Genomic DNA, 23443 nt, shown 5'->3' with positions numbered 1-23443 from the left:
GAGTGGATTCGTTACCCGTTTGTGAATAAACTGAGTGATTCGAGCATGTCTGTGCAACAGGAGGATCCGCTTGTAGAGATCGCAAATGAGGGCGACCTTAAACGTACATTTGACTTTACTTTGGAATCGCTGCATTGGCGGCCATGTTTAACGTTACGCGCATGCGCAGAACCGCATCGTTGCAATTTTTGATGATTTTCTTTTGTCAGAACACCCGTCCATGAAAAAAAGACCCAAATAACACCGGTCTGTGGTGCAAAAAAGGTTGGGGACCCCTGGTTTACAGAACGGAGCATAAATTGGAGTCCTTAATTGGATAATTAGACTGCCAAGAGAAATGTAGATGGCATTAAGAAGAGCTTGGGCAAAAGTAAGGCTGACCTGTCGGGCCTGCTTCTCCTGGTCCCGAAGCCACTGCAGGTACGATTCCCTGGCCACCTGCTCCTCAATAGCTTCACACGTCGCCTCCCAGTCACTCGCTCGCTTCTTGTCTTCCAACATCTGCTGCTCGATCCACGACTCCTCGGACGTTTTGATGGCTGACTTCATTAGGGACTGGTCTGCATACTAGGGATGTGATTTAAAGAGTACATAGTAAATCAGAGATTTAGTGTAGTATCAAAATAGTTGTGTCAAAAGTGCCTGCCAACACAATGTTGATTTAAACAACAAAGCCAATCTTTAATTATATGACTAATTCACCACAACTGCACTTCAGGATCATGAAATTGGTGATTTCCACCTCTATTATGATGTTCTGAGTATAAGCACCCAAGTGCATACCCCAGGCTTGAAGGCGGGCAGGCCGAGGCCCACCCCAATGGTCGCCTTGTTGGGGTTGACCACAGAGTTGTAGTGGATGTTGCGATGGTAGCTCACTCGGATGGGCTCATCGTTGTTCTGGTGGATTCCGTGGAAGGTGTTGATTGGTTCTGTGATGGGAAGAGACTGGGCTTAACGGGTATGCAGTACATTGGCAGCCACACAGAGCTAAATGAAACTTAGCAGGGCTATAGTTATTGAATGTTTTTAGAATCAAATATTCTGCCCATCCTTTTGGTACTGCTTCTGTATGCACTTGTCATAAGCATACTTCTGTTGTTGTTAGTGCCGTATAAATGGTCACACACTCTTAAATCTGTCTTTTTATTTTATTTTATTTTTTTTTCCCCCTGTGCTCCAAGCACTTCACATAACCATAATTTTGCGGATGTCAATTGATTGTCAAACGTCAAAGTAAATACCAGTTGTCAAGCTAAAGAACAAATTTTTCAATCAATATCGATGTCAATTTAAACTTGTCTTTTGTCACTGACAGCACAAAATGCCTTGTAAAAAAGGTTGTGTGTAATTTGAAGTTGTTCATAAAACCACTCCATTCCCCTTCAGTTAAATTTCAAGAAAATAGAAAAGAACATGTCAAAGCAGTGAAAGATGGTACTCGGCGTGTTCCTGTTAAGGTGATTATGTCTGTTGAAACAGCACTGACAAGCGGTTTATCTACATTCTTTTGCACATAAAGTATACAGTTTTCCTAGCCAGTGTTGTGCAACATATACTTGTCATAAGCACAGTTTTGTGGTTGTTAGTGCTGTGAAGACACTCACTCTTTAATCTTTCTTTTTTAATCCATTCTTTTTTACATAGCTCCAGCTTTTATACACTAGATAAATATTCACCTACGTTAAAACAAACTAATTTGTTTTATAAAGGTGAGCAATGCATGGTGTTACACACTCTAATCTAGAATTTGTAGTCACAAATGGATAGCGTTTTCAGTCTGAGGCCACGTTCACACTCCAACGATCTTACGTAATAATGCAAAAGTGGCGTTTTGCCGTCACAGGCAGTCCCCAGGTTATGACGGACCCAACTTACGCAATTTTGACTTTACTACGCCTGCGTCTCGTCGTCTTTGTTTTTTTTTTTAAAATGTTGAATTTTGATTCGTGAAGCAAGCTTTTACTTTGGGGCAGGAAGCGTAAAACAAGAAGCGAGTGTATGTACAGACGCGCCCGCCCACCCCACACATGCACACACAGACCAGTCAGTGACAGAGGAGACGGCCTGCGTGCACTTTTGTTGCTTGTGAAGCATCCAGAGGCAACAGCTGTATATACCATATTTTTCGGACTATAAGTCGCACCAGCCCAAAAATGCGCAATGAAGAAGAAAAAAAAAACCCATAAAAATCACACCGGAGTATTAGTTGCATTTTGGGGGGAAATTTACTTGATAAAATCAAACACATAGAACAGATATGTCATCTTGAAATGCAATTTAAAATTAAATTACAATGGAGAACAACATGCTGAGTAAGTGTACAGTATGATAATGTTACACGATGCATGAACAACAGAATGCGAACGTCGCCGGTATGTTAACGTAACATAGCTATAAGAGTTATTCAGATAACTATAGCATAAAGAACATGCTAACAAGTTTACCAAACCATCATCAGTGTCATCAGTCATTTCCACTCTGTAAGCGGTTTTCAAAGTTTTGCGTTTTAAGCCCACTCCCCCCCACAGTCACCATGTAAACGATAGTGCTCTCTGGAAAGGTTTTTGCATTGTCACCCCAATTGCCATTGTCGTGTAAATCGATAACACTGCTATGAACACGATCAGCATAACTTTTTTGTTATCACGCCTTCTTAATGAAATTTAAAAATAAATGAATTATTTGACTTATGTAACTAACCCTTGCACGCCTAAAACTTACACCTAAATAATGAAAGAAGAACAAAAAGAAGACACCTGTGCCATACTGGTACACCTCCACTGGCCTGTTGTACATCTCTGCCATTGCCTGCATCTCAATGTGGTTACCATGGCAATTATTTTTCCTCTTCCTGTTGATGTATGTGGTGAAGTCCTCCGTAACATAGTTGGAGAAATAGTCAGCGTTTTTCATCTGCAAGGAAAATGACAGAGAAAAAAAAATTCTAACATTAAAGCACATATCATTACTACTACTGATACTACTCGTCGTAAGACTGATTTTTTGTTGTAGTCATTAGACTCCAAATTATTACACTGATATCCTTTAATGCCCCTATTGTTAACGAACTCAAATTTAGTAAATTTGTGATTGCTGCCAGCCCCTCCGAGTCAAAATGGAATGGACGTCCCTCCAAGTTTAAATATATTGGATGTCTACCAGCCAATTAAAAAAATCACAAATTCTAAAAATTAAAACAAAGAATCTTAATTCATTAATTTTTTCATGAAGTAACAAACAAATTGTAAAACCCGGTTTAATCTTATCTAGAAATGATGAGGAAGTGCCGATCACTCACCAGGTAGTCCATGCAGTGTTTTCTCACCACCTCATGCATGTCCTGATCGCCATACACCTGGTCAGCTGTACATATACACATGTACACACAAGTCAGAGTTGCAAACAAATTTAAGGGAGATTTGGCTTTGAGGAATTATTCTTTTCTAATAGTTGCTAAATGACCTAGTGACATTACTCAAGTTGAGAAGTGATGTCAGCAGAAAACAATACTACTAATGTGTTGGTTACAATTACTTTGTCATTGGTTTGGCTGCAACTAATGATCATTTTTGTAATCAATTAATCGGATGATTAATTAAACGATTAATCGGATACATGTCACTTTTTTCAATTACCTTAAAAAATTAACTTGAAGTTGTTTTACGCATGTTCTAAGTAACAATGTAGACAAAATGGAGGACTATTTCATTCAAAAATATCATAATTCATAAAGGTTCTGAATATTAAACATAAAAAGAATTTCCTAGTGCACAATTTAGACAAAAGCCCTGTTCATGCAAATAAAAAGTGCTGCTGATTGACTTGTTATTTTACTTGTGAGCAAAGCACTGATATAAATTGTGTCAATGACTCATTTATTTTCTATAAACAAATCAAACAACAAAATTGAATAAGGAGGAGGCAGACTAATGATTGTTTTCTTTATCAAACAGTTGTTCATAAATACAATCTAAATCCAATTTCAAAGCACACTCTCTTGTATGACAATTTACAGTTTGAATGGGAGTTTGTGTTGAAAGGAGCCTGTAAGCGCCTATATGAATGGGTTTATGTGTGTGGTTTCTTTATAAAAAGAAATTAGGCAACTTTACATTCTAACAATAACTCAAGTGTGAGTGTTTCTCCAAAACACAATACAAATAGACACTTAAAGAGCATATGACACGAGAAAAAAAGTCTTAAATGGCATTATTATGTGAATTAGAATCATATTTTGAGACGATTCGACTATATACAACAATTTAGAAAAGCACAGATGACGAGAAATTAGTTTTTTAATCTGCCGGTTAGCCACGTCTACCATTATAGGGCTTTAGCGTCCCCAACAGGTGGATGACGTCAGCGGTAGACTGGGCTCATCGGTTTTACTATTCAGCCCATTGAGGGGGAATTATTCAGAACGAGGAAAACGCGACGAAGAGAGCCGCAAAATGGCATTGTTTCTGTCTCTTTACTTCAATATTTTTACAGGATATTCTTTTTATCCAAGTATTTTCCCCAATAGCTATATAAATGGCTTGAGAAGGACCAGTCAGCCCGTCGAGGGGGAACTATTCACAACGAGGAAAACGCGACGAAGAGAGCGGCAAAATGTCATTGTTTCTGTCTCTTTACTTCAATATTTTTACAGGATATTCTTTTTATCCAAGTATTTTCCCCAATTGCTAAATAAATGGCATGTTCATGACAAGTAACAGTCTTGTGCTGAATGGAATATGAAATAATAAAAATGCATTTATTCAGGACGACATGGCAAAATTACTCCATAATGGTCAAAAATGTCGACTTCACCTTTACTGTCGCACCTCCCGAACGATATTTTATGACACCTAAATCGGACATATGTCATTTCCCTTCCCCGGCTTCGGAAAATGTAAACAAACCAGAAGCCGTGACAGCTAGCCGACATGCTAACCCGAACCGAGTGATGTTTCAGTCTTCGAAGTGGAAAATCACACATAACTATCCTGGATTATTTGACATGACGACCCGGTTGTCGATTGTCTTAGTGGATCGGCAAACCACCCGGCGGAGAGCAATTTACAGTTTGTTCCCCAGAGGAGGGTGGCTGGATTTGTTGTGCAGCTAACGTGCTGCTGCTAATTAGCATTAGGAGACCTTTTTACATGCCTATCAATGATCAAACGTAAGTAGTCCTTCATTTAAAGGAAGTTTGTAGTGTTTACTTTGTAATCGCTGTATTCGTATTTGACATAATACAAAACAAGATGTTTACTCACTTCCTCATAAGTCCAATGGTCCCACAGTAAATATCCACGGTGAATGGGAACCTTTTGAAACTCCAAAAAGGTGCATACGCCTCTCCCTCATACAGAATGATTTTTCTGCAGCCGTTTGGCTGGCGTGATGCGAAAAATAAACGTATTAATCCGCAAAATCAGCTGAATCCTTCGTCCTCATACACAACAGTACACTGTAGCGTGAAGAGGACGTCTTCTACCGTACACGTCACAGCGCCCTCCTCCTCAATGCAAGACCGAAGCCGGAAGTCACTCATTTTCATGGCGCGGGATTCAAAAAACTAAATAAAAATAGCGATCGCTTCCACACACATCAAAGCGGCCCATATCATTCAGGGGCATAAAATACCGTGTGTATTATGAAATAAACATGCTTTTTCGTGTCACAGGCACTTTAAGACACTGATTAGCATAATCGCTAACTAGCTAGGCGCTCTGTGCTAAGTAGTAACATCTCATCAACAAAGAATACAATTGGCTTTATTTACTCACCTCTGATAGACACACTCGATCTAACAACACAAAAGACAATCTAATTCTTAACAATTCGTCATATTATTGTTCGACCTGAGTGTAGCAGTTAACTAACTAACAAACTATTTCTCTCTCTCTCTCTCTTTCTGTGTGTAATCACTGGCACACTCGGCGTCACATTACACACAAACAAGGAACCAAACAGGTCTGGTTATAGTAGAGATGGGATTCTCGAGACTTTCTGCTCGAATCCGATTCGAGCAAATGAAGTATAAGCGTGTCAAAGCAGTGTTCCAAAAACGGCATCTAGCAAGCCAAAAATCACGTGACCACTGCTGATGAGGCCTCGAACACTGTCACACTGTTTCCACAGGAAAACGAAAACCCGATGGGAGCCCGCCCGCTCAATTGGTGGGAACGCAACAAAAAGTGACAGAAAAACGCAGTTATTCAGCGTTTTTTTGAGAGGAGGAATTTTCGCAAGTGCTACAAACATTAGCTCATTTTCAAGTCAGGAGTAAGAATATTATTATCACTTTAATTTCATTAAATTCATTCACATTGTTATACACTAGATCAGGGGTGGGCAAACTATTCCACAAAGGGCCGCAGTGGGTGCGGGTTTTTGTTCATACCCAACATGAGGACAGCCTTTCACCAATCCGGTTTCTTACAAGTGCAATCAGTAGATTTCAGTCAGGTGCTTCTTGTTTCTACTGATACCTCATTGGCTAAACTGTCTGTGCTGAATAAGTTTGAGCAAAGACCAGGACCCACTGCGGCCCTCGAGGACCAGTTTGCCCACCCCTGCACTAGATAGTGGCATACGTTTAGGTATTTAGAGTAGATACAAATATGACACAACCACTCACCAGAAATGATACTTAATTAAAAAATAAAATATTTCACAAGCCTTTCCTTCGTTTTATTCGGCTCAATCCCATTTCCATCTTATGATTTTGGAAATCCTTATATTATGCAATATATAATATACCTGTTCCCAAACACAGTGCTGCACTGTACTGTACTGCAATATTTACAAAAAACTAACAATACAGTGTTACTCCCCGACATCTAGGACGAGCCACTGGCAAGACTAGCACTGTCGTGTATTACAAGTACTGCTTTGAACACATCCTCACAGACAAAGAAATTACACAGGCTTAAAAAGGTGAACTTTAATTGTGTAAATCACACTTAATGATGACACAATCCAACGGTTGAAAGAGATAGACAACATCCACTTAATTCTATTGAAGATACAGTGTATCACAAAAGTGAGTACACCCCTCGCATTTTAGCATATATTTAAGTGTATCTTTTCATGGAACAACACTGACAAAATGACACTTTAGAGTGACACAATGAAAAGTAGTCTGTCTGCAGCTTATATAATAGAGTTAATTCATTTTCCCCTCAAAATAACTCAAAATATAGCCATTTTATATCTAAACCCCTGGCAACAAAAGTGAGTACACCCCATAGAAACTGCATACATCCCTAAATGTCCAAATTGAGTACTGCTTGTCATTTTCCCTCCAAAATGTCATGTGACTTGTTACAGGAGTGCTGTCAGCATTGCTGCAAAGATTGAAGAGGTGGCGGGTCAGCCTGTTAGTGCTCAGACCATACGCCACACTCTACATCAAATTGGTGTGCATGGCTGTCACCCCAGGAGAAAGCCTCTTCTGAAGACGGTACACAAGGAAGCCTGTCCGTCTCATCAGACCATAGGACATGGTTCCAGTAATCCATGTGCTTTGTTGACATGTCTTCAGCAAACTGTTTGCGGGCTACCCGTTTTTCCAATCTTCTATTGTCCAATTTCGATTAGCTTATGCAAATAGTAGCCTCAGTTTCCTGTTCTTAGCTGAAAGGAGTGGCACCCGGCGTGGTCTTCTGCTGCTGTAGCCCATCTGCCTCAAAGTTCGATGTACTGTGCATTCAGAGATGCTCTTCTGCCTACCTTGGTTGTAACGGGTGGTTATTTGAGTCATTGTTGCCTTTCTATCAGCTCGAACCAGTCTGGCCATTCTCCTCTGACCTCTGGCATCAAAAAGGCATTTCCGCCCACAGAACTGCCGCTCACAGAACTGCCGCTCACTGGATATTTTTTCTTTTTCGGACCATTCTCTGTAAACCCTAGAGATGGTTGTGTGTGAAAATCCCAGTAGATCAGCAGTTTCTGAAATACTCAGACCAGCCCTTCTGGCACCAACAACCATGCCACGTTCAACGTCACTCAAATCACCTTTCTTCCCCATACTGATGCTCGGTTTGAACTGCAAGAGATTGTCTTAAACCATGTCTACATGCCTAAATACACTGAGTTGCCGCCATGTGATTGCCTGATTAGAAATTAAGTGTTAACGAGCAGTTGGACAGGTGTACCTAATAAAGTGGCCAGTGAGTGTATATATGTGTATAGTAAAGCTTGGTGTATAGTATTCCATAACACAATATGGACACCAGCGTCTTATAGTTCAGTGCGGGTTACGTATATGAACAAGTATATATAGAATGTATTCAGACCCCCTTTCACTGTTATTTTGGAGGCATTTGCTAAAATAATTTAAGTTAAATACACCACATATTGAGAGAAAACCAAAAACTACGGGAAATTTTAGGAGATTTATTTAAAGAGAAAAACTGGTTAAAAAAAAAAAGTTTTAAAAAAGTTCTTAGCCATAGTAAGAATCATGCTACAAAGGTATAGATCCCAATCACCAACGTCACACAATCACGTGATCGCTGTATTGTGCCGCCATATTGTCCGTCATTGTGTGTCCGTATTGTCAATGACCGTAGTTTCTAAAGGTGGATTCACTTGCAAATTATGGAAGCCCCGGTGCTTTCAGGCTTTAAACTCATTGGATGAGTTGCATAAAAGTCGTTATTTGGAAAAGCTTCGGTCGATCTAGTCGCCAGATCCATATTTGATGCCCAAATCGATGTTTCCTCTCGTCTGGTCCCGTCCCGTGCAAAAACCTCCAGTCATACTCCAGTTGATGTTATGATGAGGCGTCGGGTACCCAAAATCGGCACCGGCCCGAATTTAAACCGACATTTGGGCAGCTGAGCGTCACCATTATCATGCTTGTAAAATGAAACTTGATCGGCGGTTCGACAACGGGCCGCTGTGTGCAGAAAAATAGCCACCCCGCGTGAAATGCCCCCCCTGACAGGAGCGCTTATTTATAAGGCTTTATTGAAGTGAAAACATCAAATGTTTTCATGGACGCATTACAGTAATGGATTTAGGACTGTCAAATCAGTTTTAAATAAATAATTAAATTACACAAAATATTAGTACTGTATTTTAGTAACAAACCGTGGACTGGGCCACATAGCCATCTTTGAACAGAAATGTATTAGACTACAGGTTTTCACGACCATATCCCAATGACAATCACACAGGTATGACATGTATTAGTTCAAGCAGAGTAAAATAATACATATTTACTGTACAAGATTTATTAGTTCAAGTAAAATAATACATATTCACGGTACAAGAAAGTCGTTTCCGTGTGGAAGTTCCCGTCAGGGGGGACATTTCATGCGGGGCAGCTATTTTTCGGCACAACAACCGTGGCAACGAGTTTCGTAGTCTCCGTCTGATGATGTCTGCGATCGTGTTGGCATCACGACTGTTGATGTTTTCGCCGCTGTCTGACGGCTGTCGACACAAACGCATCATGGACCGAGATAAACAAACCGTGCTGCTTTAGAGATTAGCCATTTTAACAATGGGCAAACAAATGACCGTTTATCCTCTCTGCTATTGCAACCAACCGCCACACATGCCTTCACCATTTTGATTAATCAATGTTAATGATTGTCAGGAAGGTTTTGGGGTTCGTTTACTATGCGGTGATTCCTTACACAAGCAGAAAAACACGCAGTAATAGGAGGAATGTAAGTAGCGGTAATATGTAAATACGATGAGCTGACAGACAATATGGCGGCTCAAGTCAGGGGGGCGGAGTTGTGACGTCACGTGAATGGGGTCTATTGCACTGTCAAATACCACAGTGATACCTGCTCATCATCAGTGGAATCATTCGACTCACCAACAGCTCGGAAGAGGCAAGCCCCGTCCTCCTTCATCTTCTTTATGACAAAACCTTTCTTGTCCCGCAGAGTTTTTTCAAACCAGTGCTCCTGCTGCACACACACAGATGCCCATATGCACATGCAGTCAAAATTTGTGATTACATCATAACACCAGTGTGTTTCCTTGAGATCAATAGTTAGTCAAATATTTGTGTTTGGACCTAGGGCAGGCATGAAAATGGGTCAGGGGTTAAAAAGGTGAGAAGGGTGTGGAGGAAATATATTCCAGTACACTGTATTGTATACCCCAACAAAATATTGAGCTCTGTCGACCCACACTGTGTTTCAGCAGGGCCATGCAGAGACCGGTGGAGGGGTGGGTGCTCATAGATCAAAAGGGGCACATGAACAAGTATTTAATACACCATAAAACAACATAACTTCAATTTTAACCAGCTTTAGATAATAATTGGCTGCGACTGTGACATACTTTAATTGGGAGGGGGCAACAGTGAATGGAAATCAAAACTGTCATCCACACTTTCTGGCTGTGACTCAGTCAGTCTGCCTCTTTTCTTCCTTCAACCTCTGCATCAAAACTTCCTTCCTCAACTTGTTCATCTGAGAACAAACCACATCAGATGGTCACTGAGCCACCAACAGCACAGTTTTCTTAAAACTATTATTTCATTATTATCCATACTTAACAACTCTAGCACCTAATGATTAATAAAGTAATGACATAAAAATCTTATAGAAAAATAACATTGTAATTGTGTTTATAATTGGATTTAATACCCGACTATCCTTGCAAACTTGTACTTATCAGGTCTGCTATTCACCCAGCTGATGAGGTATCCACTGCCTTTAGCAGCCTCATCTAACTCCTTTTTTTTATCCCTCAATCTCCCTTCCCTACGACGCATGTCTATGTAATGAAATATAAATATTTAAAAAAACAAACAGACTCCCCGGTGGCTTTTAGTTTTAAAGCTTTCTTAATTTCTTTCTCACTCAATAACGATGGAGTTAGATTTGTGTTTTTATTATTCAATCAAAAAACAAAGTTACTTCTATCAAAAACAAAGTTGCTTCAATCAAAATACAGTATATACTTTTAATCCCAAAAAGTAGCTTCAATAAAAAAAAAAAAGTTTTTGATTGCAATAATAAATTTGAGACAAAAAAAGCATTTGAAAACTATTTTTCTTGATTGAAACAAATGTTTCCATTTAAGTAATGTTTTGCGTTTGGGCCACATTTTGGCTAGGACATTTGTGTCTTTATTATTCAATCAAATAAGTTGCTTCAAACAAAAAAATATATATAAAAAGAAAAACTTTGCACATGTGCCAATCACCGTTTACCAAAGCCTGAGAGGGTTTGAGTAGACTCACGATGAAGCTTTTAATAAAGCCAAGCATTTTCTAACTACTTTATTCTTGTTTTAAAATAATTCGGTGGGGCAGTAACATGTTTAAAACTTATCATAATTCTTACATTTTGAAGTGCTTGAAAACCATTTATAAATGATACTTTGGTGAAAAAAGTGAAAAAACATGTCTTATATATATATGTATCTTTTTTCCAATGTAAAATCTGAATAAACGCATTGAACACGCACAAAAAAATGAGGGGGGGGGTGGGGGCGCTACTTCGCGGTTTTCACTTATTGCGGCGGGTTCTGGTCCCTATTAACCGCGAAAAACGAGGGATCCCTGTATTTCTGAAAAGCTTTAAGAAGCAGGACTCATTCCCACCACTCGTCGGGCCGCTGTTGTGCCGACACCGGCCGTCAGCTCAAATCCAAGCCGAAAATAACGCGTCTCCGGCGGACGACGGGAGCGATGTGAGGCGCCCCCTCCATCCGAGAGAATGCCGCTTAATTTGACTCAACAGTGTGTTTCTTCGTTTATATTACCGTTAAATACACAAGCTTGACGCCAATTTAACGGGAGCTATTTTTTTTCATGGGAGATTTGGCTAGCTCTGGCAGTGTTCAACGCAAGCTGCAACGAATGGCAGTAACTTTTTTATATCGCAAAACGTGAAAACGATTGAAACCATTACTCACCAAATTCAATCTGCTGGCAAATACAGGCAAGTGTGTATGCTGCGCTCTGGTCTGCCCCGATGTGGATAAGGCCTGCTTTTTAGCTTTGCAATGCAACCGAAGGCTCTCCGAGCACTCCATGTACACGCGTAAGGAGTGCGCGCGTTTGGAATAATGGAACGCAGCTTGGGCCGATGATTGGTTCTCGTCAGCGAAGCATCTAGAAGGATTTGCTGACTGTGTTCTTAAGTGCTCAGTTTACGTAATAAGTTAATCACATGATGATAATAATAATAATTAAATAAAACCTCCCGACCCCCCCCCCCCCCCCCCCAAAAGAATTTCTCCTCGGATCTACGCAATTCACGTAGGTCGCCCTTTTTGACTTCAAAACGGCGAATTTCGTCGAAAGGTGAGAGATTTTCATGCCTGACCTAGGGTGACATTCAAATCAAATCAAATTTATTTATATAGCCTGTCAATTTCACTTAGCTGCTTAGGCGATGCTGCGCATAGTGAGTACGGACATTTTTTGTGTCCAAGGTACGTCATTTGAATTTTGCACTCTTTAGAAGACTCTACTGGTACTCAACCTAAGTGCTGGGCTAACTCATTAATTTTCTGTTAGAAGCTAGAAGCACATGGTGGCGCCGGCAATAAGGCAAAAGATATATTTTTGATAATATTTATTGTTGATGACTAGGAATCTATTTCAAAGCATAATAAAAAGACTTACATAAGCGATTCTTTGTTAAATTTTTCTCTCACATGCAAAGCAGCACATTAAACATTTCTGGTGGAATGGTAAGGTGTGGCACGAGTTTCTAATGTAAGTTAATTTCAGTCTACTAGGGAGGCCATTTGACACAAAAAACATTTCATTATCAAATCATTATCATTCATTTTGTCTCACAAATGTCTGACAACGTGGAGTTGTACAATGGGTAATAGACACTAGTTCTGCACTGGACTGCTGGTACTTTTCGAGGACTTTTTCTACATTTTGAAGACGAAAGACTAGCACATTCAGCCAAATATGATGCCCATTTTTCTCAGCGATTCAACCTGGCTTTTTAATTTTTTTGAGCTCTGGGATCATTGGGCCTACCAGTAGTAATTTTATTGCTGGCTGTGTATCATTTTTTTTCATATACCAATTTTGTTGTATCTGAACCATACAACGACAATAATTGGTTTCCATTTTAATCTTATTCAATCTTTTGTACAGCACTATTTTATAGCTGTGGTGTAGTTCTCGATTAGTAAAATTTTGGTTGTGAAGTTATGTTTCAAAGATCCATCCATCCATTTTAAACACCACAATACCAGTCATTTCTAAGTAAACGTGGACCTGCATGTACTGTAAAACTGCAAATGGTTCATTAAATTTGATCATTAGATAGCTTTGCCAATTATTTCACATTAAGGTATTATATTATTCATGGTAACTTTCATAATTTGAGCAGACAGCAAATACTTAAGGGAGTTCAACCATCTTATCTTTATGCGTTTGTTGGACGACTAGATGTTGGCACATCTCCCTTCCACTGCCTTTTCTGTTGTTCTAATTAACGTGCTTAGTTGACGGTGTAATGAATAGCGTCTACTTGAGGGTTAGCGATTATATTTTACTCACGCTACCTATGACTTAATATACCCCAACCAATCATTCTATATATATATGTGACAAAATGCCTTTCACAAACCTGATGTGATGGGTAATTTTGTTCCCGATCCACAAAGAGGCAACTCCACTAACATGCATTTGTGTACAATTAACAGTAACCACAAACAACATCTGCTTCACTTCACTTACAGGTAAAGGTGAATTTGTTTTGTGATTAATTTTAAGGAAACCAAGGGGAAATAAATTGTACATGTAAATATATGTATTTAATGTTGTTCAAAATCATAACTTTGAACACAACTGTATAGCGACGCAAACAAAAACTCACATATTCATGTCAATTGAATGACTTACTTCAAGACTTGCGTTCTCCCACCCAAACACGCTAACGCCTATATTGAAAAACATTCAGAAAGGTGTATTATTTTTTCTTTTTTTTTACAACTTATGGTGAACAAAAATCAGATGTCGGATATCAGAAATAAGGATTCAAAGATCGATCAAATAAATACTCCGATAAAGAGCAAATACCTGAAAAGTATGTACCGGTATTTTGTTTCCCACCACTAGCATCTTGAACTGTTGCTAAGCTAAGGATGTGTTGCCTTGGCGACGACGTGATTGACGTTACCCTAAAACGAGTGTCATTCAAATATGCCCATGTGCCGAAGCTTTAAACGACTTTAAACGCGAGGCAGGAAGCCCACACGAACGGACTTGTTTCTGACGCTCACCTGCTCTGCGGTGGCCGGGTCAACGGCTTGCAGTCGGGCGGCGTTCTCGTACTCGTCTTCGCTGTTGTTGCCACCGGCTCCCTCGTCCGTTTCCTGGCTCGAGCCTACGCCGCCAGGACCGCTCACGCCGGCTTGGCCCCCTCCAGCTAGCGCCGCCCCACCGGAGCAGGTGCCCGCTTGTCGCCGTCTCTTACTGAGGCCGGGCCCGGAGCAGCAGCTGCCGATACTTCCGCCGCAACCCACCACGCCGGCCTGCACCACCAGGTCCCCGCGAGAGGTCGCCACCATGCCGCCGACGCCGCCGCCACCGTCCCGACCGTCGCACGGCCCGGCGGGGGCCACGGAGCCGCCAGGCGGAGGAGAGGCCTGCTGCGGCCGGGAGCTCGCCTCAATGCTCCGCCGTTCGTCTCTCGCGGAGGCCGGCGCGGGCTGGTACGACCATGGCGGGGGAGAAGCCCGTGGCCGGGCTCCGGTCCTCCCCGCGTGAGGGTGCGGGTGCTGGTGAGGGTCCGCGACGCTCCGGCGGTCGCTGTCATCAGCGTGATCCGCGACCCCGGAGCTGGGCTTCTTTTTGGGCAGGATCGTCATGGTGGGGAGGAGCAGGAACGGGAGAAGGAGGAGGAGGGGTGGGGAGGTGGTGAGGGGGTAGAGGGCGACGAGTCAGTCCGCCTTTTTGGTTCAAAAGATTGGCTGTGTTCGGCGTTGAGGTGGCTGCCTAGCTGCGAATCATCGAGCGAATGTTCCCCGTCGACAACACGACGATTCCCATCGACGTTTGGACGGAACCCAACCAACAGACAAAGAAGAAAAAAACAAAAAATACGCCTCCGTCTTCCCGGCCGAGAGCTCGTGCACAAAACATCAACACAGTCTGACGGGCCGAAACGCGTCACTTCCAGGTCAGACTGCGTGCTTACGTCACCGGCACACGCTGAATCTTGACTTGGTTCCGCGAATGCAAATAATGATTTGGAAAAATAAAATACAGATAATGCTTATTTAATATAGATATGCTACGATACTCTCGATTTTACTCTCTTCGATTCATTCTACCAATTTGTGTAGATACAGCACACTGCAAAAAACCATCTTATTAACCTATCCTTTATGGCTTATGCACTCCTTGTGAAAGGCGTTGGTGACTGCAGTCAGCAGGCTTCCTCATTCATTTAACATAATGACTATACTGATTAAAACTCCGGCGCGAGTTATTATTTACTTGGATTAGAGCTCAATGTGTATCTTGTTCAGTCAAACAACAAAGACATTAATTTGGAATTTTTTTAATTTTAGTTTTTATTTCCCTCTTTAATTTGATTAGTTTTAATTAGTGTTAGAGTGTATTTGCGCTTTTTAAATCAGTTTTTATTTTTCTTGCAGTATTTTTTTTATTATTAATTAAAGTATTTGGTTTATGTTTTACTGTATCTAGTTGGGGTTTTTGTCAGCTGCAGGATCCATCTGTATAAAATTAAAACATACTAAAACTCAACAAAAGATAATATTATTTATTCAGTCATTTTGAATTATTTCATTTGGCGACTATAAATGCAGATTATTGGGATAAATAATGACAACGGAAAGATTTGAGTATTTAATGTCACTACATTTTAGTTTTGTGGACATACAACACCGATAAAATTATCGGGTTTTTTTTGTTGTAGTTCTTATTTCTTTCTGTCAGCTATTTATTTTATAATATTCTATTTTATAACGTTTTGTTTTGTAAACGACAATAATATTGAAAAGCGTGCTTTCAGCTTCTTTTATTTCGAAAATCCGGACCGGACTTCCGGTCCAAGTTGTTTATCTTTATATCATCGTCGTGCATATTGTTTACTTACTCCACCACCGACTCTGAAGTTTTGCAGCTGACCATGCAAGTTCTCGTGTGGGGTGTCTGCTTGCTACTCCTCGGCCTGACCTCGGCCTCTTCCCGGATCCGCGTGCCACCCCACGATCAGGTTGCCCGGGTCGCACGTTTCGTTGCCCATCAGTGCGACTGGGCCTCCATGGCCACTATTAGCAGCCACAAGCCGGTGGTGGGGCAACCTTTCTCCAACGTGTTCTCGATGAGTGACGGGCCACCGGGCTCGGGCTCCGGCGTGCCATACATGTACTTGACCCGCATGGAGATCTCTGTACAGGACCTGGAGGTAGGTCATCACTTAAAAGTAACCACGACTCTAAATGCTCGTCTGCTCTCTAGGGGACGTTTAAAATGGTTGTCTTATAAATTACTTCTGCTTTTTCAGAGGAACCCACTTTGAGAAATTACACGGTATCCTACTTTGTCTATAGGCTATACTACATACACTTTATCTTTCAAAACACATTTGATAAAGGATAACACCCTAGTTAGGGCTATCTAAGGATGTGGTTTAAGTCTTACAACATATGACAACCTTTCCATTCTCTGCTTACCATAACACAATAATTCAAGTGTTTTCCATGAACATTATCTAAATCTGAAATTAACACACTTTGTCTTTTAACACCGAACCCCTTATTTTAACAATGTTTCACAGGTACGAGTTTACTCCTGTGTTAACGTGATACTTTTTTCTTTATGTAAGTGAACATGTTACATACTAGGGATGTTCCCGGTCCGATCACGTGATGGGAAATCAGGCTGATTGCGCCATTTTTCAGATGATCGGAATTGTCTCAAAAGGATTGGGTTTTTAATGAAAAACAAAACAAAACATTTTTAAAGGGCTACAAAGTGACAAAATAATCCAGAAATACAATGGCAATGCCAAAAGAAACCGAAATCTATTCATTTTATACTCTGCAACTCCAGGAAAAAGCAGAAGTACTGTAGACAGTTCAGTACTGTAACATGTTTGGAACTTTTGTTCAATAAATAAATAAATAAATAACAGTCTCTGATCGGGACTCTGTATTGGTAGATTCTCAAAACTTGGTGACTTGGACTCTGGTGCAAAATTATGAAATTGGGACATCCCTATTACATACAAGTAGACATATGCAACGGTTGCAATGTCACCATGACTCAGCAACTTCTCAAGGGTGCCTCAGCAGTTTTGAGATATAGTCACACGTTGCAGTCACATGACCCAAAACATGGCCCAACGCTGATTAAATATGGTAACATGTATAAAGATGGTTTCCACAGTCATAATAGTTACTGCGTTCGGGTCTGTAGCCCCTATTTTCCGCCTATACCTTTACTGACAACAAATGTCAGGACTCGAACATCATACATGAGTTAATTGAAAAAGTGCTGTATCTGCAATTTGACGAGCAGTGGAATTGATTTTGACACCCCTGATCGAATAACCCTGGATAAACCACGAATTTACAACAATGAGGTTTGTGTCGTAATAGCAAAAATGAATATATTTGGGAAATACAGTATTTTAAAACTCTTTACTAAAACAACCAGATTTAATGCAAACACAATTCCATGCATTGTGCATTCCTCCATAACATACACAGATTTCTGGAATTTAGGCTTTTTTTAGTACGTTGTTGGCCTTTTTGGATGGGTCGGGGGGGGGGGGGGGGTTGGTTCAGCTATGAATAGCTTTGATTGGGAAGGTGAGAAATTATTTGTCATCAGTGATTTTGGTCTTTAATGAAATAATTCAGTGCTGAATAAAATATTTCAAACTTGAGTTGAACTTCCTTACAAATACATTTGCAATGGCAAGGGGTTTGTTGTTATTTTGCAAAGATGTCTGCTGATGACAAAGCAAAGTATTTATAATTTACATTTCAAATATTCATAATTTAACCTTCCCATGTAAATCTTACACTTCTTTGTAACTCTAGTACAAAGATAATCTATATAATCTACAAGTTTCATATTTTTGAATTGAACTCCTGAAAATAGTACGTTTTCCGACATATTGCAATTTATTGCAATGCTCCTAGAATATAGCGATTTGCCAAGTTAAAAGATTGCGTGAGATGAAGTGAAACCTTGTTGCCTTGCAGGTGAACCAACAAGCGTCCTTGTCCATGTCTCTGGCTCAGACTGACTACTGCCGCCAGCAGGGCTTCGACCCTCAGAGTCCTTTGTGCGCTCACATCATCTTATCCGGATCTGTGCTGGAGGTGTGTGCTTGCCAAAAGTGCATTACACTCGCCCTTTTAGTTTGCTATTGTTCGACAGTTTACATTGGCATGCTTATTTGCTTCAGGTGAATGGCACAGAAGCCCAGTTTGCAAAGAAAGCCCTCTTCAGCCGACACCCTGAGATGGTCGACTGGCCCTCAGACCACAACTGGTTCTTTGCCAAGTTCAATATCACACAGGTAGGTTGGACAGCAATTGTTGAGGTGCAGATGCCTTAAGCCTTTTTCTAAAATGTGCATGACTGTTTGAACACTCCTTGGCTTTGTTGACATTCCTCCTTGCATGCCTGCATCTATGTGACCTGGTTTTGTGTGGAATGGAAAATAGATGGAAATGTATGAGTTGAATTCTCCCGTGAGGGATTGTAAACCAGGGCTTGTCAAGATTTTTGGGTCCAGGGGACAAATTATTTTAAGAATCCATTTCACAATCCTAATGCTTGTTAAACACTACTAATATGCAGTGTTGTTAATAACGGCGTTACAATATAACGGCGTTACTAACGGCGTTATTTTTTTCAGTAGTGGGTAATCTAATTAATTACTTTTCTCATCTTGGCAACGCCGTTACCGTTACTGAGGACGGAAAGGCATGCGTTACTATGCGTTACTATATTGGTCGAAAAGTCTGAGGGAGACGGACTCACCGAGACGACAGAGCAGAGCAGGAGCGGGGAGGAGGCAAGAAAGTTGTGACGCCAAGCAAACGCGATGCTAGGTAGCTCCAATAATACATGTTGTAGCCGATAGCCGACAAACTACGCCCGTTTGTTATGGTAGATATGGTAGACATGGTAGATATCACATGTACTGTATATAGATATAACTAGATGCATCACATGTACTGTATATAGATATAACTAGATGCAAAATGACGGACATGGCTCTAAATGCGTTAGTAGACAGCCGCCATCTTAAAGCAGTAGGCTTTTTAGGACGGCTCTGTTGAAGAGAACCTTCCTAGCGAACCTAAGTAACTTTTTATCTAAAATACTTCTAAATCGGCAAAATCTTGACTTGAATCTATCTTTAAATGATGAAACAGTTTTAAAACGTTCATATGTTGAAAGTAGAGAGAAGGGAACTAATGCAATAATGGGAGCAATTTTAACAACTTTTAACAGGTGATTCAGGGTAAAGGGTAAATTATGGTAAAGAATTGGGCTCGGGCCAATTGTACCAAAAACCTCCACAAAAAACTTCAAATAGTGTGGCCAATGTTTTTTTTTTTTTTTGAGGAAAAAAAAAGAAGTAATTGTCACCAATTACTTTGCCAAATAACTAATTACACTTACATTCAGGTAATTGAGTTACTAACGCAATTACTTTTTGGGAGAAGTAATTTGTAACTATAATTAATTACTTTTTTTCAGTAAGATTAACAACACTGCTAATATGTTAACCCCTAAATGCCATAGGAATTATTTTTTTTCCAAAGGAAAAAAATGGAATGTTACGGTTAACAATTTTCAATTTCTGATATGATGATGATAAGTCAGTTTTTTTTTCAAAAGACGTTGTAATCTTACTACAGCTGCAATGCCTAATTGAAAACTTGCAAAATGGAATGACAGAAAAAGTAAAAGAAAAATCTCTCCCTCAAACCTTCAAAAGGGCAATTTTTCCACAATAGTATTTCATAGCAGTAGGGATGTTCCCAATCCGATCACATGATAGGAAATCATGCCAGATCACCTATTTTTTTTTGAGGATCAGAATCAGATTAAAAAGAGTGGATGTTTAAGATATATTTATTATTGTTTCTAAATTTAAAAGGCTACGAAGCAACAAAATATACCAAGATATTGCGAAAAGAAACAAACATACTAGTATATACTAGAGGAGTTCCAAAAAATTGATTATTACATGCATCACGATTCGACACGTGACGATTCGATTACGATTCATAAAGGTTCAAAAACGATGTTTTTCCCTCATAACTTTATGGCAGCCACTTGTAGCAGAACGAAATTCAAGACACGTCTACCGCCGGGCACCGTTAAAAGGCACGTTGTGATGGATGCTGCTGGTTATTGAGAGAGAGACTTACTCCTTTTTAAAAGACTGGAAAATAAATTTGTGTATGAGAGTGGAAGAAGCAGAAGCGCAACCCGGTGGTCGCGCTTTTGTGCGCAAGTTATTTTTGTAGAGCAAGAGGGGAAGAGAGATACCTAGTTCGTTGCTCCTTGTCATTTAGATGTCCAGCAGTAGTTTTAAGGCATTTCAACTGAAAAATGTCCTGAGTCTGTTGGTAAGACCCGTGTGCATCTAAAAGAGGTGAGTACACGAAACCTCTTGTACTGTTTAGCCTTTATTGTTGTTGTTTTTGAGATGTTAATAGTTAGCGCCGAGCGCTAAGCTAATTCGCTAACATGTATTTCATGATTAACCATGATTAAGTACAGCGGTAACTAGGGATGGGAATTGATAGGATTGTTACGATTCCGATTCCATTATCGATATTGCTTAACGATTCGATTTTTTATCGATTCTCTTATCGATTCTAATTTGGGGGAAAAGAACAACAAACGTTTTGATTGGCATCGAGTTTGTTTAATCAGAACTCACAACCTTACAAACTCACAACGAGATCAAAAGAAGCCCAAAGCCTCAATGTTAACTGTGGCAATAAGTGGCAAATACACAAGAATGTGTAACATTTTACTGAAACATTTATCTAATAGAAATAAAAAATATTGGTATATATTGGGAGATAGGTTGTTGTTCTGCGTTTGGCAATATGTGTTAAAGCAGGGGTCCCCAAACTTTTTCCTGTGAGGGCCACATAACTTTTCCCTTCTCTGATGAGGGGCCGGGGTCAGTTTGTAACATAAAAAAAGTGTGACGATTGCAGAAGTGCATAAATGTAAAAAATTATTGTTTTTCAGAAAGCCACAATCAAATAACCCTTTCTGGATTCTTCACGGAATGAAAGTAAATAAAATAAAAATAATAATATAATAATAATAATTAATCATAAAAACACTATTAATTAAATAGATAATAACCAAATAACCCGCTCTGAATTCTTCAAGGAAAAAGGCCAGGAAATAAATAACACGATTGAGGAAAAAAAAAAATTTCAAAATGGCCGGACCAAATGTGGAGGCGGCCCGTATTTGGGCCGCGGGCCGCAGTTTGGGTACCCGAAGAAATGCCGCATCCAAGCGAGTGAGCGTGCGAAGTGAGAGAGGGAAACACTTCTACGAGCCTACGTTCTTTGTTAATGTTAATATCTACAGAGGCAACGCCTGTATGTATAATCTTTTGTGTTGTTGTTGTTGTGTTTCCACTCGCGATCGGACACTTAAATCCAGTTGTGTAGTGGTTTGAACGATGTGCTAATGCTAGCGAACGAATGCTAACCATACTGTTATTAGCAGCTAATCATCGCTGATTTACGTTGATGCAAACCTGTTTGTTATTGGGGACGAAATTGATTTGTTTCATTTCTATTTTTAGTTTCACTCTTCAAGTGATGGTTGAATAAAGTCAGCAAATTATACCAACGTCTTCTGTATCGTCATTTCGGAGTTTAGCTAGCTGTATAGCTGTCTCAGTGAGGACAGTGCAGTCTATTCCCTCCCGATGCAGTTATCTCCACCTTGCAATGACTGCAAGTCGCTTTGTTGTAATTTTTCCTCGTGAAGTGAAGACACACTTTCGAGCGTTTGAACCTACGTGCTGTCATTGTTATGTTTATGGCTGCAATGCTCGTGCTTACCCGTCAATAACCTTTCATTTTCACACTCTTTCCTGGTGAAGTGTAGTCCAACTTTGGAGCGAGTGGTTCTTGGCGCCATGCTAGTTTGATGCGTCTGGACAACAAGACACGTCACGACGCAATACGCGTCTTTAGGAATCGTTAAAGGGATCGTTAAGGCTTTTTCATTGTGATGTCGAGGCCTCGAAACACTCGGAACCGGTTCCGAATTGGAATCGGATTTCGATTCCCATCCCTAGCGGTAACACTACATACGAAATAGTACAGAATTCTGTGAAACAAAGTATATTGGTTAAAAGAAGTCTTATTTCTAAAGACACTTTGTTTCCAGAAAATGTGGAATTCATTCCACCTGTGTAAATGTTATTGTATTGTTGAGAGAAATAAGTACTCCCTTTAAAATGGTTAATGTTTTTGCACTTTCATGTAAAAAATAAAAAAATAAAAAAGCAGCTTAAGGGCAGCTATTTGTTGTATGGGCATGTTTCCATCATTCCTGTTGAATCATTAGGATATTTTAAATAAGTAATGGACATACATTTGTTTGGCTACTGTATTAAGTAGTAATGTACGATGCATCGATAATCGTGATAATCGCGATAACCGTGATCATCGTCAATACCGCGATCATCGTTTAATAATCGGATCGTTGCACCCTGAATCGTAATCGAATCGAATCGTGGGGTGCCTAAGATGGCACACCCCTAGTATATACATACATATATATGTTTTATAGTGTTTCGCATTATCACAACACAGCGGAAGTAGACACCGTTGGGAGGCCAATGCTCTGATCGCCGTCGTGGGAAGCTAACACTAAGATACCATTGTAAAAGAAAGAACATGTCAGTATTGAAATATTTTACATTTAGATGAGCACCCCCCGACCTCCATTACATTGTCGGGGTATCCGATCGAGACACATTATTGGCAGATCCTCAAAATCAGGTGACTTGGACTCGAGTGCAAAAATATGCAATCGGGACATCCCTACATAATACTGTGTAGCATATGCTCTGATGTTATTGTTCCGCCCTCTGTGTTGCAGGTGTGGGTGCTTGATTATTTCGGTGGAGTGAAGACAGTCAGTCCAGATGAATACTTCCAAGCCTCCGTAAATGATGTGCATAAGTGATGTCATGGGTGTTTAGTGTGTTGTTGTTTGCAGTGAATCATATTGGGTATTTCTTCCAGTGAATGAGATTTAACTGATCTGCTGTCATTTGCAAGTGCCATAAGTTTAGATTGGGTGAAATACATTTAAAAATACAATTAAATGACACTGGCACTTTGCCATTAATTTTTATTTTATATAATAAAATCTTGATTATATTTTTGATAGAACATTATATACATTATATTGTTTCTTAATAAAGTTTGTGGAATGTAA

The 23443-nt window shown here is 40.1% G+C and overlaps 2 protein-coding genes across 4 annotated transcripts in view; one reads left to right on the top strand and one right to left on the bottom strand.

Moving 5' to 3' along the window:
- otud5a (OTU deubiquitinase 5a) overlaps nucleotides 1–15127 on the bottom strand; it is a 22526-nt gene extending 7399 nt beyond the window's left edge. Inside the window, exons 1-6 of one of the 2 annotated variants that reach the window (XM_057829617.1) lie at nucleotides 14227–15127; nucleotides 9830–9920; nucleotides 3302–3366; nucleotides 2760–2916; nucleotides 784–932; nucleotides 382–567 (exon numbers count right to left, since the gene is read on the bottom strand). In XM_057829617.1, the coding sequence (XP_057685600.1) occupies nucleotides 382–567; nucleotides 784–932; nucleotides 2760–2916; nucleotides 3302–3366; nucleotides 9830–9920; nucleotides 14227–14814 (1236 nt within the window). In that variant the 5' untranslated portion in view covers nucleotides 14815–15127. Of the gene's footprint in view, nucleotides 1–381; nucleotides 568–783; nucleotides 933–2759; nucleotides 2917–3301; nucleotides 3367–9829; nucleotides 9924–14226 lie in introns of both variants that reach the window. The other variant, XM_057829616.1, reaches the window with a different exon arrangement.
- creg1 (cellular repressor of E1A-stimulated genes 1) lies at nucleotides 14889–23443 on the top strand. 2 transcript variants are annotated; one of them, XM_057829632.1, is made up of 5 exons: nucleotides 14889–15125; nucleotides 16090–16382; nucleotides 18190–18309; nucleotides 18396–18509; nucleotides 23102–23443. In XM_057829632.1, the coding sequence occupies exons 2-5, from the start codon at nucleotides 16104–16106 to the stop codon at nucleotides 23186–23188; spliced, it is 600 nt and encodes a 199-aa protein (XP_057685615.1). In that variant the 5' UTR covers nucleotides 14889–15125; nucleotides 16090–16103; the 3' UTR covers nucleotides 23189–23443. The 2 variants fall into 2 exon arrangements, with proteins under 2 accessions (XP_057685615.1, XP_057685614.1); XM_057829631.1 differs by lacking the exon at nucleotides 14889–15125 and having other exon boundaries at nucleotides 15997–16382.

The sequence above is a fragment of the Corythoichthys intestinalis genome, chromosome 2 (assembly GCF_030265065.1).
Source record: "Corythoichthys intestinalis isolate RoL2023-P3 chromosome 2, ASM3026506v1, whole genome shotgun sequence".
Classification (NCBI taxonomy): domain Eukaryota; kingdom Metazoa; phylum Chordata; class Actinopteri; order Syngnathiformes; family Syngnathidae; genus Corythoichthys; species Corythoichthys intestinalis.
Note: the sequence above shows the minus strand (reverse complement) of the source record. Positions and strands in the feature narration are given on the sequence as shown.

Coding starts and splice junctions, on each gene's coding strand:
- creg1 (XM_057829632.1), top strand. CDS start 16,104: ATGCAAGTTCTCGTGTGGGGTGTCTGCTTGCTACTCCTCGGCCTGACC. Junction 18,310..18,395: donor TATCCGGATCTGTGCTGGAG/GTGTGTGCTTGC, acceptor TATTTGCTTCAG/GTGAATGGCACAGAAGCCCA. Junction 18,510..23,101: donor CCAAGTTCAATATCACACAG/GTAGGTTGGACA, acceptor TCTGTGTTGCAG/GTGTGGGTGCTTGATTATTT.